The sequence below is a fragment of the Panthera onca genome, chromosome B2 (genome assembly GCF_046562875.1).
Source record: "Panthera onca isolate mPanOnc1 chromosome B2, mPanOnc1 haplotype 2, whole genome shotgun sequence".
Classification (NCBI taxonomy): Eukaryota; Metazoa; Chordata; class Mammalia; order Carnivora; family Felidae; genus Panthera; species Panthera onca.
This window is the reverse complement of record NC_138343.1, coordinates 141,105,818-141,128,024: the sequence shown is the minus strand read 5'-3', so window position 1 is coordinate 141,128,024 and position 22,207 is coordinate 141,105,818. Positions and strand designations below refer to the sequence as shown.

Sequence of the window (22,207 nt, the reverse complement as noted above, 5' to 3'; positions counted from 1 at the left end):
GTCTGGGATATGTCATCACAAGATGAAAAATAGGCACATAAATGTTTGAAACATCCTGTGCTGGTTGAGAGAAAAATACAGAAGTCTGCAGTTACCAAGCAAAAGTCTGTCCAACGACAGGAGGGTCTGGGGGAGTCACGCAAACACTCCCCACCCCCCACCGCCATCAACATCAGACACAGTGCACAGGCAACCTGTTCATGTCTGGCTTCATATCTGTGTTCTTTTCTAGGAACTTGACCTTTCGGTTGGTATTCATGGGATTAATATCATGTAAGAACAGCAAAATCTGGTCATCCAAATTAAGAGAAACTATGTCTTTTATCTAGAATGCAAGTGACAGTGAGGAAGGCGTGTCAGTGATCTAAAATTGGTGTCCAGGGGCGCCTGGGTGACTCAATCGGTTAAGCGTCCAACTCCGGCTCAGGTCATGATCTTGCAGTCCATGAGTTCGAGCCCCGCATCAGGCTTTGTGCTGACAGCTCAGAGCCTGGAGCCTCCTTCGGATTCTGTGTCTCCCTCTCTCTCTCTCTCTCTGCCCCTCCCCGACTCACACTCTGTCTCTCGAAAATGAATAAACGTTAAAAAATATTAAAAGAAAACAAAATTGGTGTCAAGTTGAACACAACACCTGGCATCTTTTCCCTAGTCTGTCACATGTTTTTCCTGCAAAGATGGTAACTAGATAAATAGTAGGAAGAAAAGACCATCCCTCCCAATGGCGCCTCCAGTGGCAGCACCCATAACTGGATGGGGGTTTATAAGCCCCTGACCACTCCTGCCTGAGTGAGGAAGCTGAGGAAACGTAGGCGACAGCCACAAGGCATCCATGTGTGACTCTTAATAAACTGCTCTGTGCGGAGTGCTGACCAGCATCGCAGTGGAGATCAGACAGCAGCCCCATCCCAAGTGCCCATGCTTCACCTGCTGGCGTGAAAAGCCTAGCATTCCAATCTATTACAGAGAACTACACACATTTTGGGTGGAACTTGTAATAATAATTACATAAAAGGTCTCTGACTTGGCGGGAGTATGTGCTGTCCTTCTAGACAAGGCTCAGGCGACATTCTGAGTTCAGTAAGGTAGGCCTGAACCATGGTGAAGTTACATAGAAAAAGAAACTCATTAAGAATCAGAGGCCACCATTAGGAGTGGGCCTTTTCTCTGGGTGCTTTCAAAATTTGTATCAACCGCGTGACACAGGAACGTTGCCAGATCCAGTCCAAAAGTTCTGGTCTCACTGATGCTTGGCATGACCCAGCTCTCACCCTCCCAGACGGATCCATTATACCTGAGTGAGTGTGGAAGATTTACATCTTATAAAATACATGCCCCCGCGTGCCCTCCAGCTAGAAGTTTTGGCTCTGGAGCCGCCCTGGACAAACGCACATGAGGAGGGCAGTCCTACATTGTGGAGACAGACGGCAACTCCAGCGGGTATCAGCAATCCTTTGATAGGAGGCAAAAGGCTCACTTCTCCCGTGAGGTATAGGAAGTAACGTCTGCAATGTTCTTTTGGTGAGTATGTGGTGCTCAGAGGCTTTAGTAACCCTGGGATACTCTTCTCAGAGCCTCACCCCCACCCCAGCCCACATGTGAGCTTTGGAAATAGGTGGCAAGGGTTAAAAGAGAGCTACCCATGAGGACCCATGCAGAGGGGGCTAGCTGGGGCACAATCTGTGATGCTGGTCCCCAAAGTATCCACACAGAAGCTTCGCTTAGATGAGTGCACATCAGATCATTCAGTCCTGGGTGTTCTTCTCAAATCTCTCGTTTGGGTCACAACATCTATATCTTAGAAAATAGACTGCAAGAAAGACATCTACTCATTCCCCAACTAATCTTTCTGAGACGCCTGAATCTTGTGGTTGTTCAACTTTCCAGAAATGCTCAGCTCTACCTTCAGGTGTGTGGGATACATAAAAGGTGAAGGATCTTAGGGGCGCCTGGGTGGCTCAGTCGGTTAAGTGTCTGACTTCGGCTCAGGTCATGATCTCATAGTTTGTGAGTTTGAGCCCCGTGTCGGCCTCTGTGCTGACAGCTCAGAGCCTGAAGCCTGCTTCACAATCTGTGTCTCCCTCTCTCTCTGCCCCTTCCCTGCTCATGCTGTATCTCTCTCTGTCTCAAAAATAAAGAAACATTAAAAAAAAATTAAAAAAAAAAAGGTGAATCTTAAAGGAGAAACTGTACCTCTGATCCAGTGGTTCTCAAAGTGTGGCCTCCAGACCAGCATCATCAGCAACTCCTGGGAGCTTGTCAAAAATGCAAATTTAGCGGGCTCCACCCCAGACCCCTGACTTGGAAACTCTGGAGGGGGCGGTGCCCAGACATCTGTTTGAACAGACCTTTCAGATGATCTCGGTGTATGTTCAGGTTTAAGAACCAGTGGCCTAATCAATAGCATGGAATGTGACCATATTAAAAACATTAACATCATTAAAACCAAACATGATTCTGTTTGGGTATTCCAGAGGATCCCACTGTTTATAGCTTTACAATTACATCAATAGAAACAGAAAGAAATCTGTTAAGAGTATAATTTGCATTATTACAGTGGTTGGTACTGAACAAGCACTCAAGGATATGTTGAATACATGAAAAATGAATGAATGTATGAAGTCTTTCCAAAAATGATGGAGTTAAATGCCGTTCTCCCACGCTTTTCTCTGAAGTGATCCAAAGCAAGATGAAACCATACCAATAATTCTGAGAGATTCTAATAACTACTTAGGTCCAATTCTTTGTCTTTAAACCTGTGCCATCCACTATGCCAGCCCCTAGATACACGTGTCTCCTGAGCATTTGAGATGTAAGGAGGAGTCCGCACTGAATGTCCCCTAAGTGCAAAGTAAGATTCAACACTGGCAAGATTCAACACCAAAAACAAAAGAATGTAAAGTATCTCATTAGTCCTTCTTAATGTGGAATACATGTTAAACGATGATATTTTAGACACACTGGGCTAAATCATATACATTATTAAAATCAATTTTACCTGTTCCTTTTCATTTTTTTTAAATGTCACTACTAGAAAATTTACACTGACACACAGCGCTTGCATTACCTTTCTGGGGGTGTGCTGCTCAGTATTGCTTTCCCTGTGTTACTTTTAGTTGTGTGAGAGCCACAGGGAGATTTTAGTCCATTGCTACTCTCTTGCTTTCTCTTGAGTATGAGAAGCAGCCCAGCCATCACATACTCAAGGACCCTTGGACTTCAAGTTTCCATCCTTCACAGAAAATAAAGAGAGTTTCTTAAAGTGCACACTCCAAATTTTTGATGGTATGTCATATGACTCATCCAACTGTACTTCTGTTTTCTCCTAGATGGTGTTTTAATCTACCATTTCCAAATAAATGGTCTTCATTTCTGCCCATCTGTGTCAGTTAAAATTTTCCTTCAGGGGCCTCGGAAGGTGAATTTGGATAAATGAAAACTATGAGGAGTTGTTTCCTTACCAAACGTGATGGCAGGAAAAGCGCTCACCGGAGGGCCCCACCATTCTCCCCAGTAGAGCCTTTACTGGCTTCTTCACTTGTACCTTCTACCTGCTGAGTGCTGGCTGCAACGAGTCCTAATGCCCATCTCCGACTCTGGACTACATGGCCGATATTAGTCTACTCATATTCTTAGGCGACGATTCTTAACCTCAGAACTCGTCCACGAGAAACACAAAATAACAGCTGCTCTGTCTCCCATAACTTAGTCTTGAGTTTTCCAGGGCACAGAAGGGAAGGAAGACAGAGCACACCCATTCCCAAAACTGGCTGCAAATCCCTACTCTATAGCATTAAATTCTAAAGGAGGAGGGAGAACGGTCACTTGGAGAGCCAGCAGTGAGTTGGTTTGATTATGACAAAGCTTCGGAGGGTGATTATTTGGGCGTAGTTTCATTGATATCACGGACCCCATTGATCTCACAGAGTATGCAAGCACACAAATGACACAGGGGTGTCGACGACACGTAAGGGATAAGCAGAGACCCTAAGAGTACGTTATTTGGCAAGTGGCTCTCTGTTAAGTTGGATCCCCAGTGTAGACTCCAGCCACAAAACACTCAAAACATGCAGATGTTTTATGAAGCAGAATGACGGATGGTGCCCTAGACTGTTAAAAAAAAAAAAAAAAAAAAGCTTTTCTCAAGAAATCTTCAGGGAGCCCCTATTGCTTCTTTGACCACAGCACATTCTCTAAATCCCTCCCGCTCCACGGGCGCTAATCCTTTCCCTGACCTGCACCTGCTCAGCCTCTCCTCCCTCTCCTCCCAACCCCGGCCCGCCACGCCTCCTCGCCCTGGTCCACTTCCTCTCTCCTCCCCCAGTGCTTTGTCTCCTTTTATTCCTGAGAGGCCTTTCATGCTACTCTACACTTGTAATAAGAAAATGCCTCCCACTTCCAGGGACAAAGAGCCTGCCCACTCTTCTGATTAACCTCCTCCGGTGACTTTTCCTGAAAAGCCATTCTCGCCTCCCTTCTTCCCCATGCCCTGCACGCTCACGACTGTGGACCCGCTGCTGTCCCAGAGCATGTTTGGCTGAACACGCCCTGCCCATTCTTGGATGAAGTGCCTTATCTTTGACTTCCCTCTAAAACCTATTGACTGACTAACTCATTCCCTCACTCAGAAGAGCTGTTGTTCCATCGTCTTGCTTTATCATCCCAAGCACAGCGGTTAGAAACAAGGCCAGTAATATTCCAGTGAGTCATTTAAGTATCTCGTATTTTGCAGCACCTACAGTTTACTTGTAGGATTTACTTGGGTGTGCGGGCAGCTTTGCATTCTAACATTATTCACAGAATATGTCATTCTTTTTTTTTTATATGTCTTTTAATTCTCTTGATAGTTCTTTATTTAAATTCAAGTTAGCTAACATACAGTGTACTATTGGTTTCAGGAGTAGAACCCAGTGATTCATCACTTACATAGAACACCCAGTGTTCAGCCCAACAAGTGCCCTCCTTAAAGCCCATCACCCATTTAGCTCTTCAAGCTGTATTACAAAGCTGTAATCATCAAGGCAGTATGGTACTGTCACCAAAACAGACACGTAGATCAGTGGAACAGATAGAGAACCGAAAAATGGACCCCAAAACGTATGGCCAACTAATCTTGGACAAAGCAGAAAGAGCATCCAGTGAACAAAAGACCGTCTCTTTAGCAACTGGTGTTGGGAGAACTGGACAGCGACATGCAGAAGAATGAAATCGGACCACTTTCTTACACCATACACAAAAATAAATTCAAGTGGATCAAAGACCTAAATGTGAGACAGAAAACCATCAAAATCCTACAGGAGAAAACAGGCAGTAACCTCTTTGACCTAAGCCACAGCGACTCGTTATTAGACACGTCTCTGGAGGCAAGGGAAACAAAAGCAAAATGAATTACTGGGACTTCATCAAGATAAAAATCTTCTGCACAGTAAAGGAAACGATCAACAAAACTAAAAGGCAACTGATGGAATGAGAGAAGATATTTGCAAATGACATATCTGATAAAGGGTTAGTATCCAAAATCTATAAAGAACCTATCAGACTCAACACCCAAAAAACACATAATCCAATAAAGAAAAGGGCAGAAGACATGAATAGACGCTTTTCTAAAAAATACATCCAGATGGCTAACAGACACATGAAAAGATGCTTAACATCACTCATTATTGGGGAAATACAAGTCAGAATATGTCACTCTTTTTGTGTAAGTAGTTGAAGAGGCTAAAAAACCTTCTAAGGTATTCACGCTCCTGGATTTTCAAGGTTAGGCAAAGGAGGAGGAAGGATTTATTTCTAGACTCTGGGATGGTAACACTGGAATGGGTCTTTGCACCCAGTGGGTCAATTTTATTTGCACTAAAACTGAGGCCCAGAGAAGTTAAAACACTTCTCAGGGTCACACAGCAAGTGGAAGAGCTGGGATGCAGGCTCAGCCAACCTAGCTCTAGAGCCTGCACTCATCACCATATACTTTACTACTAATAAAAACATACAGGGATCTTGGAATCTGTAAAGCACTAGCAAAAGAGAAGGTATTTATATGGTTATCATTAATAACTAATAATAAGGAAAAAGATGCTGCTTATAGGCACTGCAAGGAGGTAATTACACTGACTGCTCCGGGTAAATGAACTGCTGGTTAGCTAACCCCCTGAAAGCCTGACGGTCCTGAGGACTTGAGAGGAGAAGAAGCAAACATGGGTGGAGAAGGCAGACACAGGTTGGTTCCCCCTCCCCAGGTGGGAGCAGAGAGGCCTTAGGGCTGCGCTTCTCAGCCTTCACGGGTCTTGTTACAAATGCAGCTTCTCAGTCAGGACAAGGACTGGGGCCTGAAGTTCCGCATTTCCAACAAGCTCCCAGGAGATGTTGATGTTGCTCCTCCACGGACCCCTCTTTGTGTAGCAAGGACTTAGGGATTCGGTTTCAGAAGCAAAAAAGTCAAGGGATAGGTATTTACACCTGTCTCTCTCAGAGCCTCAGTTGTCTGCAAACCAAGGGAGTTGTCCGGGATGATGTCCACAGTCACTGAGGTCCCTTGGCGACTCAGAGCGTTGCTGGGGACCAGCTCACCTGGAGTCAGGGAGGTGGGCTCCCCAAGCTCTTTCATCGATGGAATCTGTGCATTTCAGTGCCCCTGGCTGGGGAGGGGTGGGCCTCTATTTTCCACGAACACGCTCCAGACCCTTGCTCTTTCCTTTGGCCATATTCTTGAGCCACGCGGTCCCAATCTCTCCATCCCTTCCATGCCACCAGCCTGTCCTTCCCTTCCTTGCAGCTTCTGGCTTCCTCTGCTCGCTCACAGCTGACCTCTTCCTCACCCTGGTCAGTGGACCAACCTTCCCCCTTCTGCGGTTTTGTATATGAGAACTGATTATAATTACAGTATGTTTCTTCTCTCTTTCTCTCTCTCTCTCTCCTCCCTCCCTCTTTCCTCCCTCGCTTCCTTCCTTTCTTCCTTTCTTTCTTTTGTCAAAGCATGTCAACATTGCTCTTTTTGCTGATTTAACAGACTCTAAAGAATGTAACATTGGTGCCGTGAGAGAGAGCCATCTGAAATGAAGTGATCCCTTTGTTTTCAGGGTGGGTTTGTTAATTCTCCAGAAGAGATTCCAAATGTGTACATGGGTACACTTCTGTAAGTCTAACCTTCAACTTAGTAAGACTTATTGTGTTAAAAGAGACACCCAGCGGATTCAGGATGGGGAGTACAGAGGTCACCAAAATACCGCTGTGGATTTAGGAATTCAGATTCAGAGGCTCAGCGCAGCGGGGACAAGAAAGCGCGATCTCAGCAAGTGCCCTCGTCTCAGTTTCTCTTCCTGTAAAAAGGAGGAAAATCCCACTCGCCACCCACAAGGCTCTCTGGAGGACTGCTCTGCAAAGGGCATCCACGCAGGGGTGGGAGCTGCAGAGTACTCTTCTCTGTCCTTACAATTCTCCACCCCAACCATCACAGTAAAATGTCCTAACCTTGCAAACCCGTGAATACATTTACATCAGAAACTGGCCTCGGTTCCAACACGGTGCATTCCCGCAAATTTGGATTTCTACAGGAAGAAGACATAATATAGACTTTAATGAACATCCTGGATGAAAAACACCCCTCTTCCTAAATCCTCTGGAAAAACAAAATCTCTGGCTCCTTCCTTCCCTCAGAACTAGAGTTTTCAAAATCTTGTGGTATTTCCCCAAATACCACAATTTCGAATTGTGACATCTGGTTCCCAGCTCTCCCAGGCTGGATTATTTTTTAAAGAGACAATGAGGAATTCTGACATTCTGAGTTGCCACCCTGTGTTGGTATGGGAGAATCACTGCCTATCCTTCCTTGGCATTAGTACGCACTAGATGTTTCTAGCATTTTCCCTTAAACAAGGAATCTTCTTCCTCTTCTTTTTTTTTTTTTATTCCTGGGATGCCATTTTCTTCAAAGGCCCACCCTGCTCCCCTCTTCCCTTAACTCCTTCACGAGTATCACAGGGCATGTGGGCATCAGTGAGAGTCCCAAAGGACAGAAGTCCCAAAGGACAAAAGGCAGTCAGTTTCAAGAGGGGCGTCGGATTGCCTGGACTTTCCTGGCAGTTCCACTCTCTCCACACAATTGGGCCCGGGATTTGAGAACCAGGCCCTGTAGCCACAATGTGCTGGGCATGGCTCTCTATTTCTGAGTCATGGAGATGATGGGGGAGTCAGCCAACAGGATGGGAGAGTCGGATGATGCCCACAGCCTAGGGGGGGAGAAAGCAACTTAGGGAAAATAGGAAGGGCTACTTGCTCCACTAAGACCAGAAACTCTCACTCAGAGCCTGGCTCCCCAGAGCAGCCAGACCACGGGCAGTGGTCTGGAGCACAGGGGGTGATGGCAGACGGGCCTATGTTCCCAGCTCTGGCCAAATGACCTTTGACCAATCACTGTCCTTTCTGAGCACTGGCTTTCTTGTGACTAAAATAGGGACAATAGTGTCTAAACACCATGGAGTGGATGTTGTGAGTATAAAGGAAGTCCTACATAGACAGGGCTGAGTATGATACCCGGCACGAGAGAGGCACTCAGTGAAAAATAGCTATTACCATCATTCTATCTTTCAGCATGGACCGACCAACCAACTGCTTTACAGGAAAAGCACGCAGAATATTTTACTTCAACGGACACAGGTAAATGCTGATGGTGCATGTAAGAGAAAGTGCCAAAGCTAATGGAGTGGCATCATGGTTACTCTGTTAAAGAAGGGGGCAGGAAGCAAGAAGCAGGGCAGAGACGATGGCAAAGGCGGGAGGAATCCCACACAGGCAGGTGTAATTCAAGTCCGAACAGAGTTTCTGGGTCTGGCCAACTGTTCATGAAAGGCCAAAATGTCCACTGCAAATAACAATTACACAACGGATAAACTGGGATCATTTTGGAGGTGAGTGGGGAAATGCAAACAAAAATTGGGGGGAAGGGTGAGAAAATATCACCTTCTGAAAAGAAAATTGGCGAAAGCCAATCAAATTAACCACCAATGACCCTGCCCTTTCTCTTTTTGTATATTCTACACTGTGGCATCCAGCATATAGCACACAGAGTGACTCAAAGTCTAAGGAAGGTTTAATCACAGATCGATCACAGACAACAGACTAATTGTGAGGCCAAAAATAAATGAAACAATCACATTTTAAAGCAATTTTATGGTGAATGTCATCAGTAAAAATAACCAACACAAAAAGAAGCCAGTATTGACTTAAAAAATTAAATCGCCAGGAAAAATCTGTCTTACTAGAAATAACAGTTCCGTAAGAAAATTCATAATGACAACTTTCATGACAAAAAGCCTGATTAATGAAAACATTCTAAGTTTTAAATTTTATGCAGAAATGACTCTAATCATAATAATTTTAGTAAAATAAAAACAGCAATGGGAAAAACTGGAAATGGTGTAGCTTTACAACAGATAAAATTGATTAAGGTCTTAAAATGGCTTAGAGTATTCTCAAAGTCTTTTCTTCAACAAGAATCCATCAGGGTTGTTAAAATGCCAATTAAAATGTTTCCACTCTTAAACACAGAATTAAGATGTATCTAGGGAAAAAAACTCTAGCAAGTCAAATTGGCGGATGAAAACATCCTGTTCCCATGGAACTCTTCCCAGGAATTGCACTATGTAGGATGGGGCGGAACCGCGGCTGGTTGGCCAGTGTTTCCTCGGGATCAGAAACAGCCGTGCTTCCTAAACATCTCTTCTAGAGGATGTCCAGTCCAATTTAGGAAATAAGGAAAGATGAAACTTTTGTGTTAGAAATGGTGATTGGTTCTGTGTACTTCAAGAAAAGAGGTTGATGAGAATCTGACCAAAAGAGTAGAGGGTAGAGGATGAAAGAGAAGAAGAGGAGGAAGGGGAGGGGAAGTAGGGGGAGGAGAAGGGGGAGAAAGAGAAATAGGGGAAGAAGGAGGGAGAGGAGGAGGGGGAGGAAGTTGAGGGGGAGGAGGAGGAAGAGGGGAGGAGGAGGGAGAATGAGAAAGAGGAGGAAGGAGAGAAGATGGGGGAGGAAAAGGAGAGGGAGAAGTGGAAGAAGAGGAGGGAGAGAAGGAGGGGGAGGAAGAGGAGAGGGAGGAGGGGGGAGAAAGAAGCAGATGAGGCAGAGGAGGAAGGAGTGGAGGAGGGGGAGGAGAAGAGGGAGAAAGAAGCTAAGGAAGGGAGAGGAAAGGGGGAGGAGGGGATGAGGAGAGGGAGGAGGGGGAGGAGAAGGTGGGGGGGAGAAGAGGAGGAAGCAGGGGGAGGGAGAGGAGGAGAGGGCCAGGGAGGAGGGGAGGGAGGAGGGAGAGAGAGAGGAAAGGAGAGAGGGAGGGAAAGAGACAGAAGGAGACCGAGAAGGGAGACGCACTGTGACTAGCAGAGTGGTGTTCTAGCTGTCCAGTGAAAGTTGCACAGTGGAGGTAATAATTCTTCAGATTCCGCCGTTGCCACAACAGAGGTGAGTTTTTTAAAGGCAACCCTACTTCCTTTGATAGAATTCCGCCCTCACCAAGCAACTATTTGATCTGTGATCAATTTATCATCTTTTTCTTTTACGGATCCTGCTGGAACTCTGTAGTGTCAGGGTTACCGTGACACGGGGAGAGAGTTTCCTAAATAACTAGGCTTGCTTTTGGGAGTCCGGCAAGCTGAGTTCACATTTCAAGTCCTCCTGGACTCCCTCTCTTGGCATCCTCAGGACCAGTGGGGCTGGGAAGTGACCACACGCATAATGAAAAGTAGAGAGGCAGACCCACCACTTTCCCCCATTTTGATCCCTGTAAAGGTCTATCCCTACTTGAAATGAAATGCTTTGATCCTGTGATTTATAATGCAGTATCTCGTAATTTTTTTTCCTTTTTAAAGATTTTCTTATCTTATTTTTTTATTTAAGAGAGAGAGACAGAGAGAGAATGAGTGGGAGAGAGGAGCAGAAGGAAAGTGAGAGAGAATCCCAAGTAGGTTCCACACTTAGTGTGGAACCTGATGCAGGGCTTGATCCCACAGCCCTGGGATCATGACCTGAGCTGAAATCAAGAGTCAGATACTCAACTGACAGAGCCACCCAGGTGCCCCTCTCATCATTTTTTTTTCCTAACTCCAAGTCAGTTGCTTAGTATCTTATCATCCCCAAGTGAACCGAAAAAGCTGAGTCTCCAAAGGGTCACATTTCCAAGCAGGACTCCAGGGACTTTAGGGACCCCAGTGAGACCTCCCTGCACCCCTGCTGCCATTCTTGGGTGTATTTTTAGCTGCAGTGTAACTCATCAGGAAAGGTGTTCCAGAAAAAAGAAGTGTAAGGCATTTCAGGAGACTTGTAACAGACTCTGAGGCACTGAGTCTCCTCCTCCTCACCACCTACTCCCCGGCAGAAATCTGAAGGCAGGGAGCTGTGCCCGCCCTCCACCCACAGCTTCCAGCAATTACTCAGATGGCTGGTTTCCAGCGGCGATCCTGGGCTTCTGTAAGGAGACATCTACTACAGATAATTAGGATTCATAACTAATAATAAGAAGTTTCCAAATGTAATTTTCATTTTTCCTTCTTTCGTTAGATGGCACAAAATAAATGTGCTAAGATTTCATTGAAACAGAATCTTATTCTCCACAGCCAAGAATATAGGGGAGGGAGGACTCCTTATAAAGAATTAGACCAACTGTGCAATTTATTCCTACCACATTTCAGGTCAAGAATTCTTTTATGAGAATCTATGTATGTGGAAGGTGAGGAGAGAACTAGGTGGGAAAAGAGAAGAATTTTTCTACTTTTCTTAAAAGACAGACAGAAAGAAAGAAAAAGAAAAAGAACCCAACCAAAAAACCCCAACCATTTACTAAGCTGATCCTGAAAAGAACCTTATAGGATACGCATCATTATTGCCATTTGACAACTAGCCTAACGTCACACAACTAGAGGTGAGTGGGCCCTTCTTCCTCTTCTGTTCCCATTGTCCTCCTCTCCCCTTCCTCTCTTCCTCTTTTTCCCTGACAGCTTTATTGTGCTATAAACTTACAAACCTAACAGCTAGCCTTTGGAAATATACAATGTCATGACCTTAAATAAATGTGCTGGGTTGTGCAACCAGCACCACAGCCCAAGTTGAGGCCATTTCCAGCAAGTTTTCTGAAGTCCAAGTGTGGTGACCATCACTCCTGCCCCCACCCCAGGCAATCACTCATCTACTTTCTATCTCTAAAGATTTGCTCTTTCCAGAGATTTCATACACATAGAACTACACAATATGTAGCCTTCTGATCGGACTTCTTCCGCTTAGAGCGTTTTTGTTATGTTTATTTATTTTGAGAAAGAGAGTGTGTGAGCAGGGGAGGGACAGAGACAGAGGCAGAGAGAGAATCCCAAGCACGCTCCTCACTGTCAGTGCAGAGCCTGATGTGGAGCTTGATCCCATGAACCATGAGATAATGACCTGAGCCATTATCAAGAGTCAGATGCTCTGGGAATGCAAGCTGGTGTAGCCGCTCTGGGAAACAGTATAGAGGTTCCTCAAAAAATTAAAAATAGAACTATCCTATGACCCAGCAATTTCACTACTAGGCATTTATCCAAGGGATACAGGTGTGCTGTTTCGAAGGGACACATGCACCCCCACGTTTATAGCAGCACTATCAACAATAGCTAAAGTACGGAAAGAGCCCAAATGTCCATCGATGGATGAATGGATAAAGAAGATGTGGTGTGTATATATATATAATGGAGTATCACAATAAAAAAGAATGGAATCTTGCCATTTGCAACTACATGGATGGAACTGGAGGGTATTATGCTAAGTGAAATTAGTCAGAGAAAGACAAATATCATATGACTTCACTTATATGAGGACTTTAAGAGACAAAACAGATGAACATAAGGGAAGGGAAACAAAAATAATATAAAAACAGGGAGGGGAACAAAACAGAAGAGACTCATAAATATGGAGAACAAACAGAGGGTTACGGGAGGGGTTGTGGGAGGGGGGATGGGCTAAATGGGTAAGGGGCACTAAGGAATCTACTCCTGAAATCATTGTTGCACTACATGCTAACTAATTTGGATGTAAATTAAAATAATAATAATAATAAAATTAAACTAAAAAAAGAAGACATGGTGTATATATACACAATGGAATATCACTCAGCCATCAAAAAGAATAATATCTTGCCATTTGCAATGATGTGGATGGAGCTAGAATGCATTACATTGAGTGAAATAAATCAGAAAAAGAGAAGTACCATAAGATTTCACTCATAAGTAGAATTTAAGAAACAAAACAGATAACATATCGGAAGGGGTGGGGGAAGAGAATAAAGGGAGACAAACCACAAGAGACTCTTAACCATAGAGAACAAACTGAGCATTGATGGAGGGACGGTGGGTGGGGATGGGCTAGATAGATGATGGGTATCAGGAGAGCACTTGTGATGAGCACTGAGTGTTCTATGTAAATGATGAATCACTGAATTCTACTCCTGAAACTAATATTGCACTGTATGTTAACTAATTAAAATTTAAATTTTAGAAAAAGATGTGGTATGTATATACAATGGAATTTTATTTAGCCATAAAAAAGGAAAGCTTGCCATCTGCTACAACATCGATGAAACTTGAATGTATTATACTCAGTGAAATAAAGAGAGAAAGAGAGACAAATACTGTATAATATCACTTATATAAAGAACTTTAAAAAAAAAACAGAGCTCATAGACACTGAGAACAGATTTAACGGATTGGTCATTGCCAGGTAAGGAGGGTGGGGGTGAGCATAATGGGTAAAAGGGGTCAAAATCTACAAACTTCCAGTTACAAAATAAATGTCATAAGGGTATAATGTGCATCATGGTGACAATAGTTACTAATATTGTATTGCATATTTGAAAGTTGCTAAGAGAGTAAATGTTAAAATTTCTCATTACAAAAATAATTTATTAGCTATTTATGGTTATGGATGTAAATCATATTTATTGTGGTGATCATTTTGCAATCTACACAATTATCGAATCATGTTGTACACCTGAAACTAATATAATGTTATGCTAATTGTATCTCAATTAAAAAGCAAGAGAATTATTTTTTAAAAAAAGATACTCTTTCCTGTAATGAGATTGTGGGTGATGGTTATTGTCCATACCGTAAATTTTGGAGTTCTGTTTTTTTGGGTGTCTGAGCCTCTTTAAAAATTATTATTGGGGCACCTGGGAGGCTCAGTCGGTTAAGATTCCAACTCAGTTTTGGCTCTGGTCATGATCTCACGGTGCGTGGGTCTGAGCCCCACATTGGGCTCTGCACTGATGGTGCAAAGCCTGCTTGGGATTCTCTCTCTTTGTTTTCTCCCCTCAGTCTCTTTCTCTCAAAAATAAATAAACAGTTTTAAAAGTTAAAAAAAAGTCAGATGCTCAATTGATTGAGCTACCCAGGCACCCCTTGCTGAGTGTGTTTTTAAGGTTTATCTGTGTTGTAACATGTGTCAACACTGGACTCCTTTTTATAGCTTAATAGTATTCCACTATGTGGATATACCACATGTTGTTCATCAGTTTGCTCACTGATGGACAATTTGTGTTGTTTCCAGTTTTGGGGTTTTAGGTACAAGGCACACCAGAGACATATGTTGTCACTCCTCTTGGATAAATACCTAGAAATAGAGTTGCCAGGTTGTAGGATAATCTATGCTTAACTTCTTGAAGAATTTTAAGGAAATGTTTTCGAAAGTGGCTGCACCATTTTACATCCCCACCAGCAATACGTGATGGTTCCAATTTCTCCATACCTTCACCATCATTTGTCACCCTCAAGTCTTTTGGATTAGAGCCATTCTAGTGGGTGTGAAGTGGTACCTCATTGTGGTTTTGATTTGCATTTCCCTTTTAACTAATGATATTGATCCTGTTTTCATGTGTTCTTTGGCCATTCATATATCTTCTTTGGAAAAATGTTCAAATCCTTTACTCATTTTTAATTGGGTTATCTTATTATTGAGTTGTAAGAGATCTTTATATTCTGGATACAAGTACAAGATATTTTTATCAGATATATGATTTGCAAGTATTTTCTCCCAGTCTTTGGCTTGTTTTTCTGTTTTCTTAATAGTGTCTTTTAAAAATTATTTATTTATTTATTTATTTATTTATTTATTTATTTATTTATGAGAGAGAGAGAAACAGAGCATGAGCAAGGGAGGGGCAGAGAGAGAGGGAGACACAGAATCTGAAGCAGGCTCTGGGCTCTGAGCTGTCAGCATAGAGCGTAAGGCGGGGTTCAAACTTGTGAACCAGGAGATCATGACCTGAGCAGAAGTTGGACACTTAACCAACTGAGCCACCCAGGCTCTCCTAATGGTATCTTTTTAAAATGTGTATTTATTTATTTTGAGAGAAAGAGAGAGCTCAAGCAGCGGAGTGGCAGAGAGAGAGGAAGAGAGAATCCCAAGCAGGCTCCTCACTGTCAGCACAGAGCCCAACCACGGGGCTGGATCCCACAAACCATGAGATAATGACCTGAGCCAGCATCAAGAGCCCGGACACCCAACCAACTGAGCCACCCAGGTGCCCCTTAAAGGTGTCTTTGAAGCACAAAACTTTTTAATTTGATGAAATCCAATGAAATAATAATAATGAAAGTAAAATATAATATTTTCATTATAGATCATGCTTTTGGTGTCTATATAAGAAGTCTTCGCCTATCCTAAGGTCATGAAAATTTTCTCTATGTTTCTTTCAGAAGTTTTAGAATTTTAGCTCTTAAATTTAGGTCTATGATCCATTTTGAATTAAACTGTGTGTAAGGTATGAGGTAAGGATTACTTGTTATAGGTTTCTTGAGCTTTTCTATTTCTTTTTGAGTCATTCTTTTGGTAACTGTGGCTTTCTAAGAATTTGTCTATTCATCTAAGTTGTCTAATTTGTGGCACAAAATAAAAATCCTTTTACTATCTGTAGGGTCAGTGGTGAGGCCTCTGCTTTCATTCCTGATTTTGGTAATCTGTATCTTCTCTGTCTCTCTCTCTTTTTTTTTTTGGAAGGGGTGGGGGATAGTATAGTTAAGTTTGCCAATTTTGTTAGTCTTCTCAAGGAACTAACTTTTGGTCTCATTGATTTATGATTTACCCTGTTGTTTTCTGTATTCTATTTCTTTTATTTCCAATGTCATTTTTAATACTGCCTTATTATAGCTTGTTTTGAGTTCAGTTTGTCCTTTTTCTAGTTTCTTAAGGTGAAAGTTTCAGTTACTGATTTTTTCCATACTTCACTCCAAAGCAAATTGGCCCCTCAGGGAAGCTGCTGGTTTTCAGAGCTTGCCCTGTCCAGGTCGAACTTTATCACCTTTGGAATTTGGGTGGGATTGAAGCAGCTCCAGGTGAGAATGTCATAGACACCCACTCTACTTAACCAAAGTCCAAGAGTTTTTCATGAGTAACTGCTCCTCAATACAGCTGAATTCTAGAGCCATGAAATGTTTGTGACTATTTTTTCCAATTTTTTTGTTGCTTCTTGGGGAAGGGATGTGCAGAGCAACTCATGTCCGCCATGCTCGCCTGTCTCTAAAGCCCCTCTGCTCTTCCTCACAGGAAACAAGATTCGGTTTCATCCTTTACCCCATCTAGTTCTCTCACAGATTCTGTGTCTCTGAGAGCATGAGGCAGAGCTGGTTTTAAGAATGTTCATGTTGAAAAATACTGCTTAGGATATATACGGCACTTCAGTGAATCACTCAACCTCTTCAATATTAACAAGGAAGAACGGAAACTCTCTTAGGGAATTCCGGTGGCACTCTTTATCATCCCCAGTTCCTAATCTTGTTGATTTTGCAGATGCTCCTTTCACTAACCAAGAGGTGGGATAGCAAATAGGATCACAGCAGGAAAATGCTTCAAGGCCAGTGTGAAGAGCTGGGCTCTTTGCACACTGCTTGAGTCGAGGATTTTCCAGCTGCATGCTAATGTGATGTAGGTACAGACCGTGCAGTTTCCATAGGCCCAGTTCTGTTTCAAAGGAAACTGGGCCTGTCTCTCCCCTGGGACATGATGCCCTGGAAAGAATAAGGGCTGAGACCCAGGAGACCTGGGTTCAAGGCTCTGGCTCTGCCACTTTCTCCCATTTAGCCTCTTTGAGACTCTGTTTCCTTATTGGTAAGATGGATGTAATAACCCAATACTTGCTTGGATATGATCAAATTCAGCAATAGCCATGGGTAGCCTTTGCAAATGATTCACATGCTATAAATGTAAGGCTTTAAATTACAAATTAATTCATAACTAATGTCTTGAAATCCCAAGATGCGGTGACTAAGAGATGGTCTGTCTCTCCACTGCTGATTCTTCCTTCTGCTTCCCTGCCTCAGGACACAAGAAGGCTGTGGCCCAGCAGACCCCCACCAAACACTCCCACCATTAAGTCATTCACTGCCCCCCCTCCTGGACAACAGGGATGTAGGCAGATACTCAGAAGACACAGTCATGCTTTGGTACTTGGGGGTGGCAGACCACAGCAGGTGCTGTCTCTCAAGACCCACGCTTGTATTTCTTTACACTGCAAAGCAGGGGGGTCTTTCGGCTGAGTAAGCCTGGGAAGGGAAGCCCACGGTGTAGGAGGAACAGCGGGAGGGAACTGTCAGGTGGGTTTTCATGCTAAGCTTTATGTTCACACGGAGTGATCACAGCCCCTCTGCCACTCTTGTCAGATTATCACTGCACCACCGCCAAGCCACATGGTCACAAATGCAAACTTTTAAGAGCGAGAAGCATCTCTCTTTTCTTAACCAAAAATACAACTTTAAAAGTTTGCCCTGTGAGGGATTAGGATTTGTTTTACTATGTTTTAAAATGCGTTGCTGTAAACTTTTAATCCTAGGATACATATCTAAGAAAAACCAAAGCTATTCAGCTCAATAATATATCACAAATATGTATCTTGGCCATGCCTTAATAAGGGAAGTTCTGGGTCCTAGGCTGGATAACCCAGACAGCGGCGTAGGATGTAACCTCTCCAGGTTTCTGTTGCAGAAACTAGCATGAAGTGCATAAAGGGAGCAGAGGGCAGCCACCTAAAACTATGGGTCTTTCGTAACAGAGGCTCCTTCTCAGAGGAGCTTGGGTTTCCAAGAAGCATCGGGAAACAGAACTTGGTGGTGACCCTCACTTGATGGCATCGCCAGCCCGCCTGCAGCGCGCCAGCCCCTGGGCCTTACCTCCAGACACTTTACACCCCACCTCTACTCAGGTCATCCTGCTGCGGCGGGAACGAAGACTTCCGGGACTCCTCCCCGGCTAGGCGTCACCGTCCAGTGTCCCGCCTGCCCCTCCTGCACGGGCACCTGGGCCTGTCCTCCCACACTGTGGCCGAGCCAAGGTGGGAAGGGACCCGAGGCTAAGGGCAGACCTTCGTCTGCTTTTTTGCCTTTCCAGGTTACCTATTTGCCTTTCCAGGTCGGCGGCTTCATCCGGCGTGGCTCGCGGAAGGACTCCCGGGTCACTGAAGCTGGTGCGAAGCAGGGTCCCCATCACAAAGAAGAACAGAATGCCACCAACCACGGGGATGGCGGGGGTGATTTTCACTGCTAGATATGGGCAGCTGCCAACAGGTTGGGAAGGCAGGAGGAGAGGGGAAAGAGAAAGGAAATATAATGTCAGTAATCAACAGTGAGCAGTCTATATTTTCCAAGAAGCCGAAAGCTTCTTTGGAGGAGCAAAATTGATTTCCATTAAAAATTCATCTATGTTAAGCATTTACATTTGGGGAGGTCTGCAATTCTCTCTTGTGGACAGCTTCACCCTCCCTGTCGAGCCACAAAACCCCAGGCCCTCTGCTCCCACAGTGCTACTCGGGAAAGACACTGGCAGAGGAGAGAAAATCATCCCACTTGCACGATCAATGCAGGATGAACAAGAGCTTGTACCCCGCGCGTTATCAATACAGCTAGTGAATCTGTGCCGTCTTCCTGGCCTTCCCTGAAACTGCACAAGACAAGAAGATGCCGGCTTAGAACCATCTTCCCCAGACCCAGGCTTTCCTTCCTGAGTTGAACACCTTCCTGGTCCAAAAGCTGAGAAGCGCAAATGCACCCTTTAAAGGCAAGAAACCGTTTTTCAATATTTTGGAGCTAATCTGTCCAAAAGAGGTTAATGAGCTATGGAAATGAACTTGCAAGCCGGTTTCTGAAGAAGACTAAAGGCATTTAGGCAGGTGGAATATAATAAACTTCTGCTTTCCAGAAGGCATTTTTTTTAAAATATGAAATTTATTGTCAAATTGGTTTCCATACAACAACCAGCGCTTATCCCAACAGGTGCCCTCCTCAGTGCCCATCAGCCACTTTCCCCTCCCTCACACCCATCAACCCTCAGTTTATTCTCAGTTTTTAAGAGTCTCCTATGGTTTGCCTCCCTCCCTCTCTAACTTTTTTTCCCCTTCCCCTCCCCCATGGTCTTCTGTTAAGTTTCTCAGGATCCACATAAGAGTGAAAACATATGGTATCTGTCTTTCTCTGTATGGTTTATTTCACTTAGCATCACACTCTCCAGTTCCATCCACGTTGCTACAAAGGGCCATATTTCATTCTTTCTCATTGCCACGTAGTATTCCATTGTGTATATAAACCACAATTTCTTTATCCATTCATCAGTTGATGGACATTCAGGCTCTTTCCATAATTTGGCTATTGTTGAAAGTGCTGCTATAAACATTGGGGTACAAATGCCCCTATGTACCAGCACGCCTGTATCCCTTGGGTAAATTCTTAGCAGTGCTATTGCTGGGTCATGGGGTAGATCTATTTTTAATTTTTTGAGGAACCTCCATACTGTTTTCCAGAGCGGCTGCATCAGTTTGCATTCCCACCAACAGTGCAAGAGGGTTCCCATTTCTCCACATCCTCTCCGGCAGCTATACTCTCCTGATTTGTTCATTTTAGCCACTCTGTCTGGCGTGAGGTGGTATCTCAGTGTGGTTTTGATGTGTCTTTCCCTGATGAGGAGTGACATTGAGCATCTTTTCATGTGCCTGTTGGCCATCTGGATGTCTTCTTTAGAAAAGTGTCTATTCAGGTTTTCTGCCCATTTTTCACTGGATTATTTGTTTTTTGGGTGTGGAGTTTGGTGAGCTCTTTAAAGATTTTGGATACTAGCCCTTTGTCCGATATGTCATTTGCAAATATCTTTTCCCATTCTGTTGGTTGCCTTTTAGTTTTGTTGATTGTTTCCTTTTCAGTGCAGAAGGTTTTTATCTTCATGAGATCCCAATAGTTCATTTTTGCTTTTAATTCCCTTGCCTTTGGGGATGTGTCAAGTAAGAAATTGCTGTGGCTGAGGTCAGAGAGGTCTTTTGCTGCTTTCTCCTCTAGTGTTTTGATGGTTTCCTGTCTCACATTCAGGTCCTTTATCCATTTTGAGTTTATTTTTGTGAATGGTGTAAGAAAGTGGTCTGGTTTCATCCTTCTGCATGTTTCTGTCCAGTTCTCCCAGCACCATTTGTTAAAGAGACTTTTTTCCACTGGATATTCTTTCCTGCTTTGTCAAAGATTAGTTGGCCATACTTTTGTGGGTCTAATTCTGGGGTTTCTATTCTATTGCATTGGTCTATGTGTCTGTTTTTGTGCCAATACCATGCTGTCTTGATGATTACAGCTTTGTAGTAGAGGCTAAAGTCTGAGATTGTGATGCCTCCCGCTTTGGTCTTCTTCAAAATTACTTTGGCTATTCGGGGTCTTTTGTGGTTCCATACAAATTTTAGGATTGCTTGTTCTAGCTTCGAGAAGAATGCTGGTGCAATTTTGATTGGGATTGCATTGAATGTGTAGATTGCTTTGGGTAGTATTGACATTTTAACAATATTTGTTCTTCCAATCTATGAGCATGGGATGTTTTTCCATTTCTTTGTATCTTCTTCAATTTCCTTCATAAGCTTTCTATAGTTTTCAGCATACAGATCTTTTACATCTTTGGTTAGGTTTATTCCTAGGTATTTTATGTTTCTTGGTGCAATTGTGAATGGGATCAGTTTCTTTATTTGTCTTTCTGTCGCTTCATTATTAGTGTATAAGAATGCAACTGATCTCTGTACACTGATTTTGTATCCTGAGACTTTGCTGAATTCATGTATCAGTTCTAGCAGACTTTTGGTGGAGTCTATAGGGTTTTCCATGTATAATATCATGTCATCTGCAAAAAGTGAAAGCTTGACTTTATCTTTGCCAATTTTGATGCCTTTGATTTCCTTTTGTTGTCTGATTCTGATGCTAGAACTTCCAACACTATGTTAAACAACAGTAGTGAGAGTGGACATCCCTGTCGTGTTCCTGATCTCAGGGAGAAAGCTCTCAGTTTTTCCCCATTGAGGATGATACTAGCTGTGGGCTTTTCATAAGTGGCTTCTATGATGTTTAAGTATGTTCCTTCTATCCCGACTTTCTTGAGGGTTTTTATTAAGAAAGGATGCTGAATTTTGTCAAATGCTTTTTCTGCATCAATTGACAGGATCATATGGTTCTTATCTTTTCTTTTATTAATGTGATGTATCACATTGATTGATTTGTGAATGTTGAAGCAGCCCTGCAGCCCAGGAATGAATCCCACTTGATCATGGTGAATAATTCTTTTTATATGCTGTTGAATTCGATGTGTTAGTACCTTATTGAGAATTTCTGCACCCATACTCATCAGGGATATTGGCCTGTAGTTCTCTTTTTTTGCTGGGTCTCTGTCTGGTTTAGGAATCAAAGTAATGATGGATTCATAGAATAAGTCTGGAAATTTTCCTTCCCTTTCTATTTTTTGGAACAGCTTGAGAAGGATAGGTACTATCTCTACTTTAAATGTCTGGTAGAATTCCCCTGGGAAGCCATCTGGTCCTGGACTCTTATTGTTGGGAGATTTTTGATAACTGATTCAATTTCTTCATTGGTTATGGGTCTGTTCAAGTTTTCTATTTCTTCCTGAAAATGGAATTATTACAACCAATCCCTCAGAAATACAAGCAATTATCAGGGAATACTATGAAAAAATTATATGCCAACAAACTGGACAACCTGGAAGAAATGGACAAATTCCTAAGCACCCACACACTTCCAAAACTCAAACAGGAAGAAATAGAAAACTTGAACAGACCCATATCCAGAAGGCATTTGAGCTACCAATTGAAGAGCATGGCCCAACTCAATTCTACGAAACCCCTTCGCTGTCTTTCAGTCCTAGGAGCAGACATTCAGCAAGAACTGTGAGGAGTCAGGGAGAC

General features: G+C 43.3%; 1 protein-coding gene and 1 long non-coding RNA gene across 4 annotated transcripts in view; one reads left to right on the top strand and one right to left on the bottom strand.

Moving 5' to 3' along the window:
• Positions 1-22,207, bottom strand: part of ZDHHC14 (zDHHC palmitoyltransferase 14) — a 291,747-nt gene that overhangs the window by 100,153 nt on the left and 169,387 nt on the right. For all 3 annotated transcript variants that reach the window (XM_060616995.3, XM_060616992.3, XM_060616993.3), the window contains exon 2: positions 18,390-18,550. In XM_060616995.3, the coding sequence (XP_060472978.1) occupies positions 18,390-18,550 (161 nt within the window). The remainder of the gene's footprint in view (positions 1-18,389; positions 18,551-22,207) is intronic.
• LOC132667792 (uncharacterized) lies at positions 10,200-13,404 on the top strand. The gene is made up of 3 exons (XR_009605366.3): positions 10,200-10,446; positions 11,360-11,512; positions 11,673-13,404. It is a non-coding gene; the product is annotated as an uncharacterized LOC132667792 (long non-coding RNA).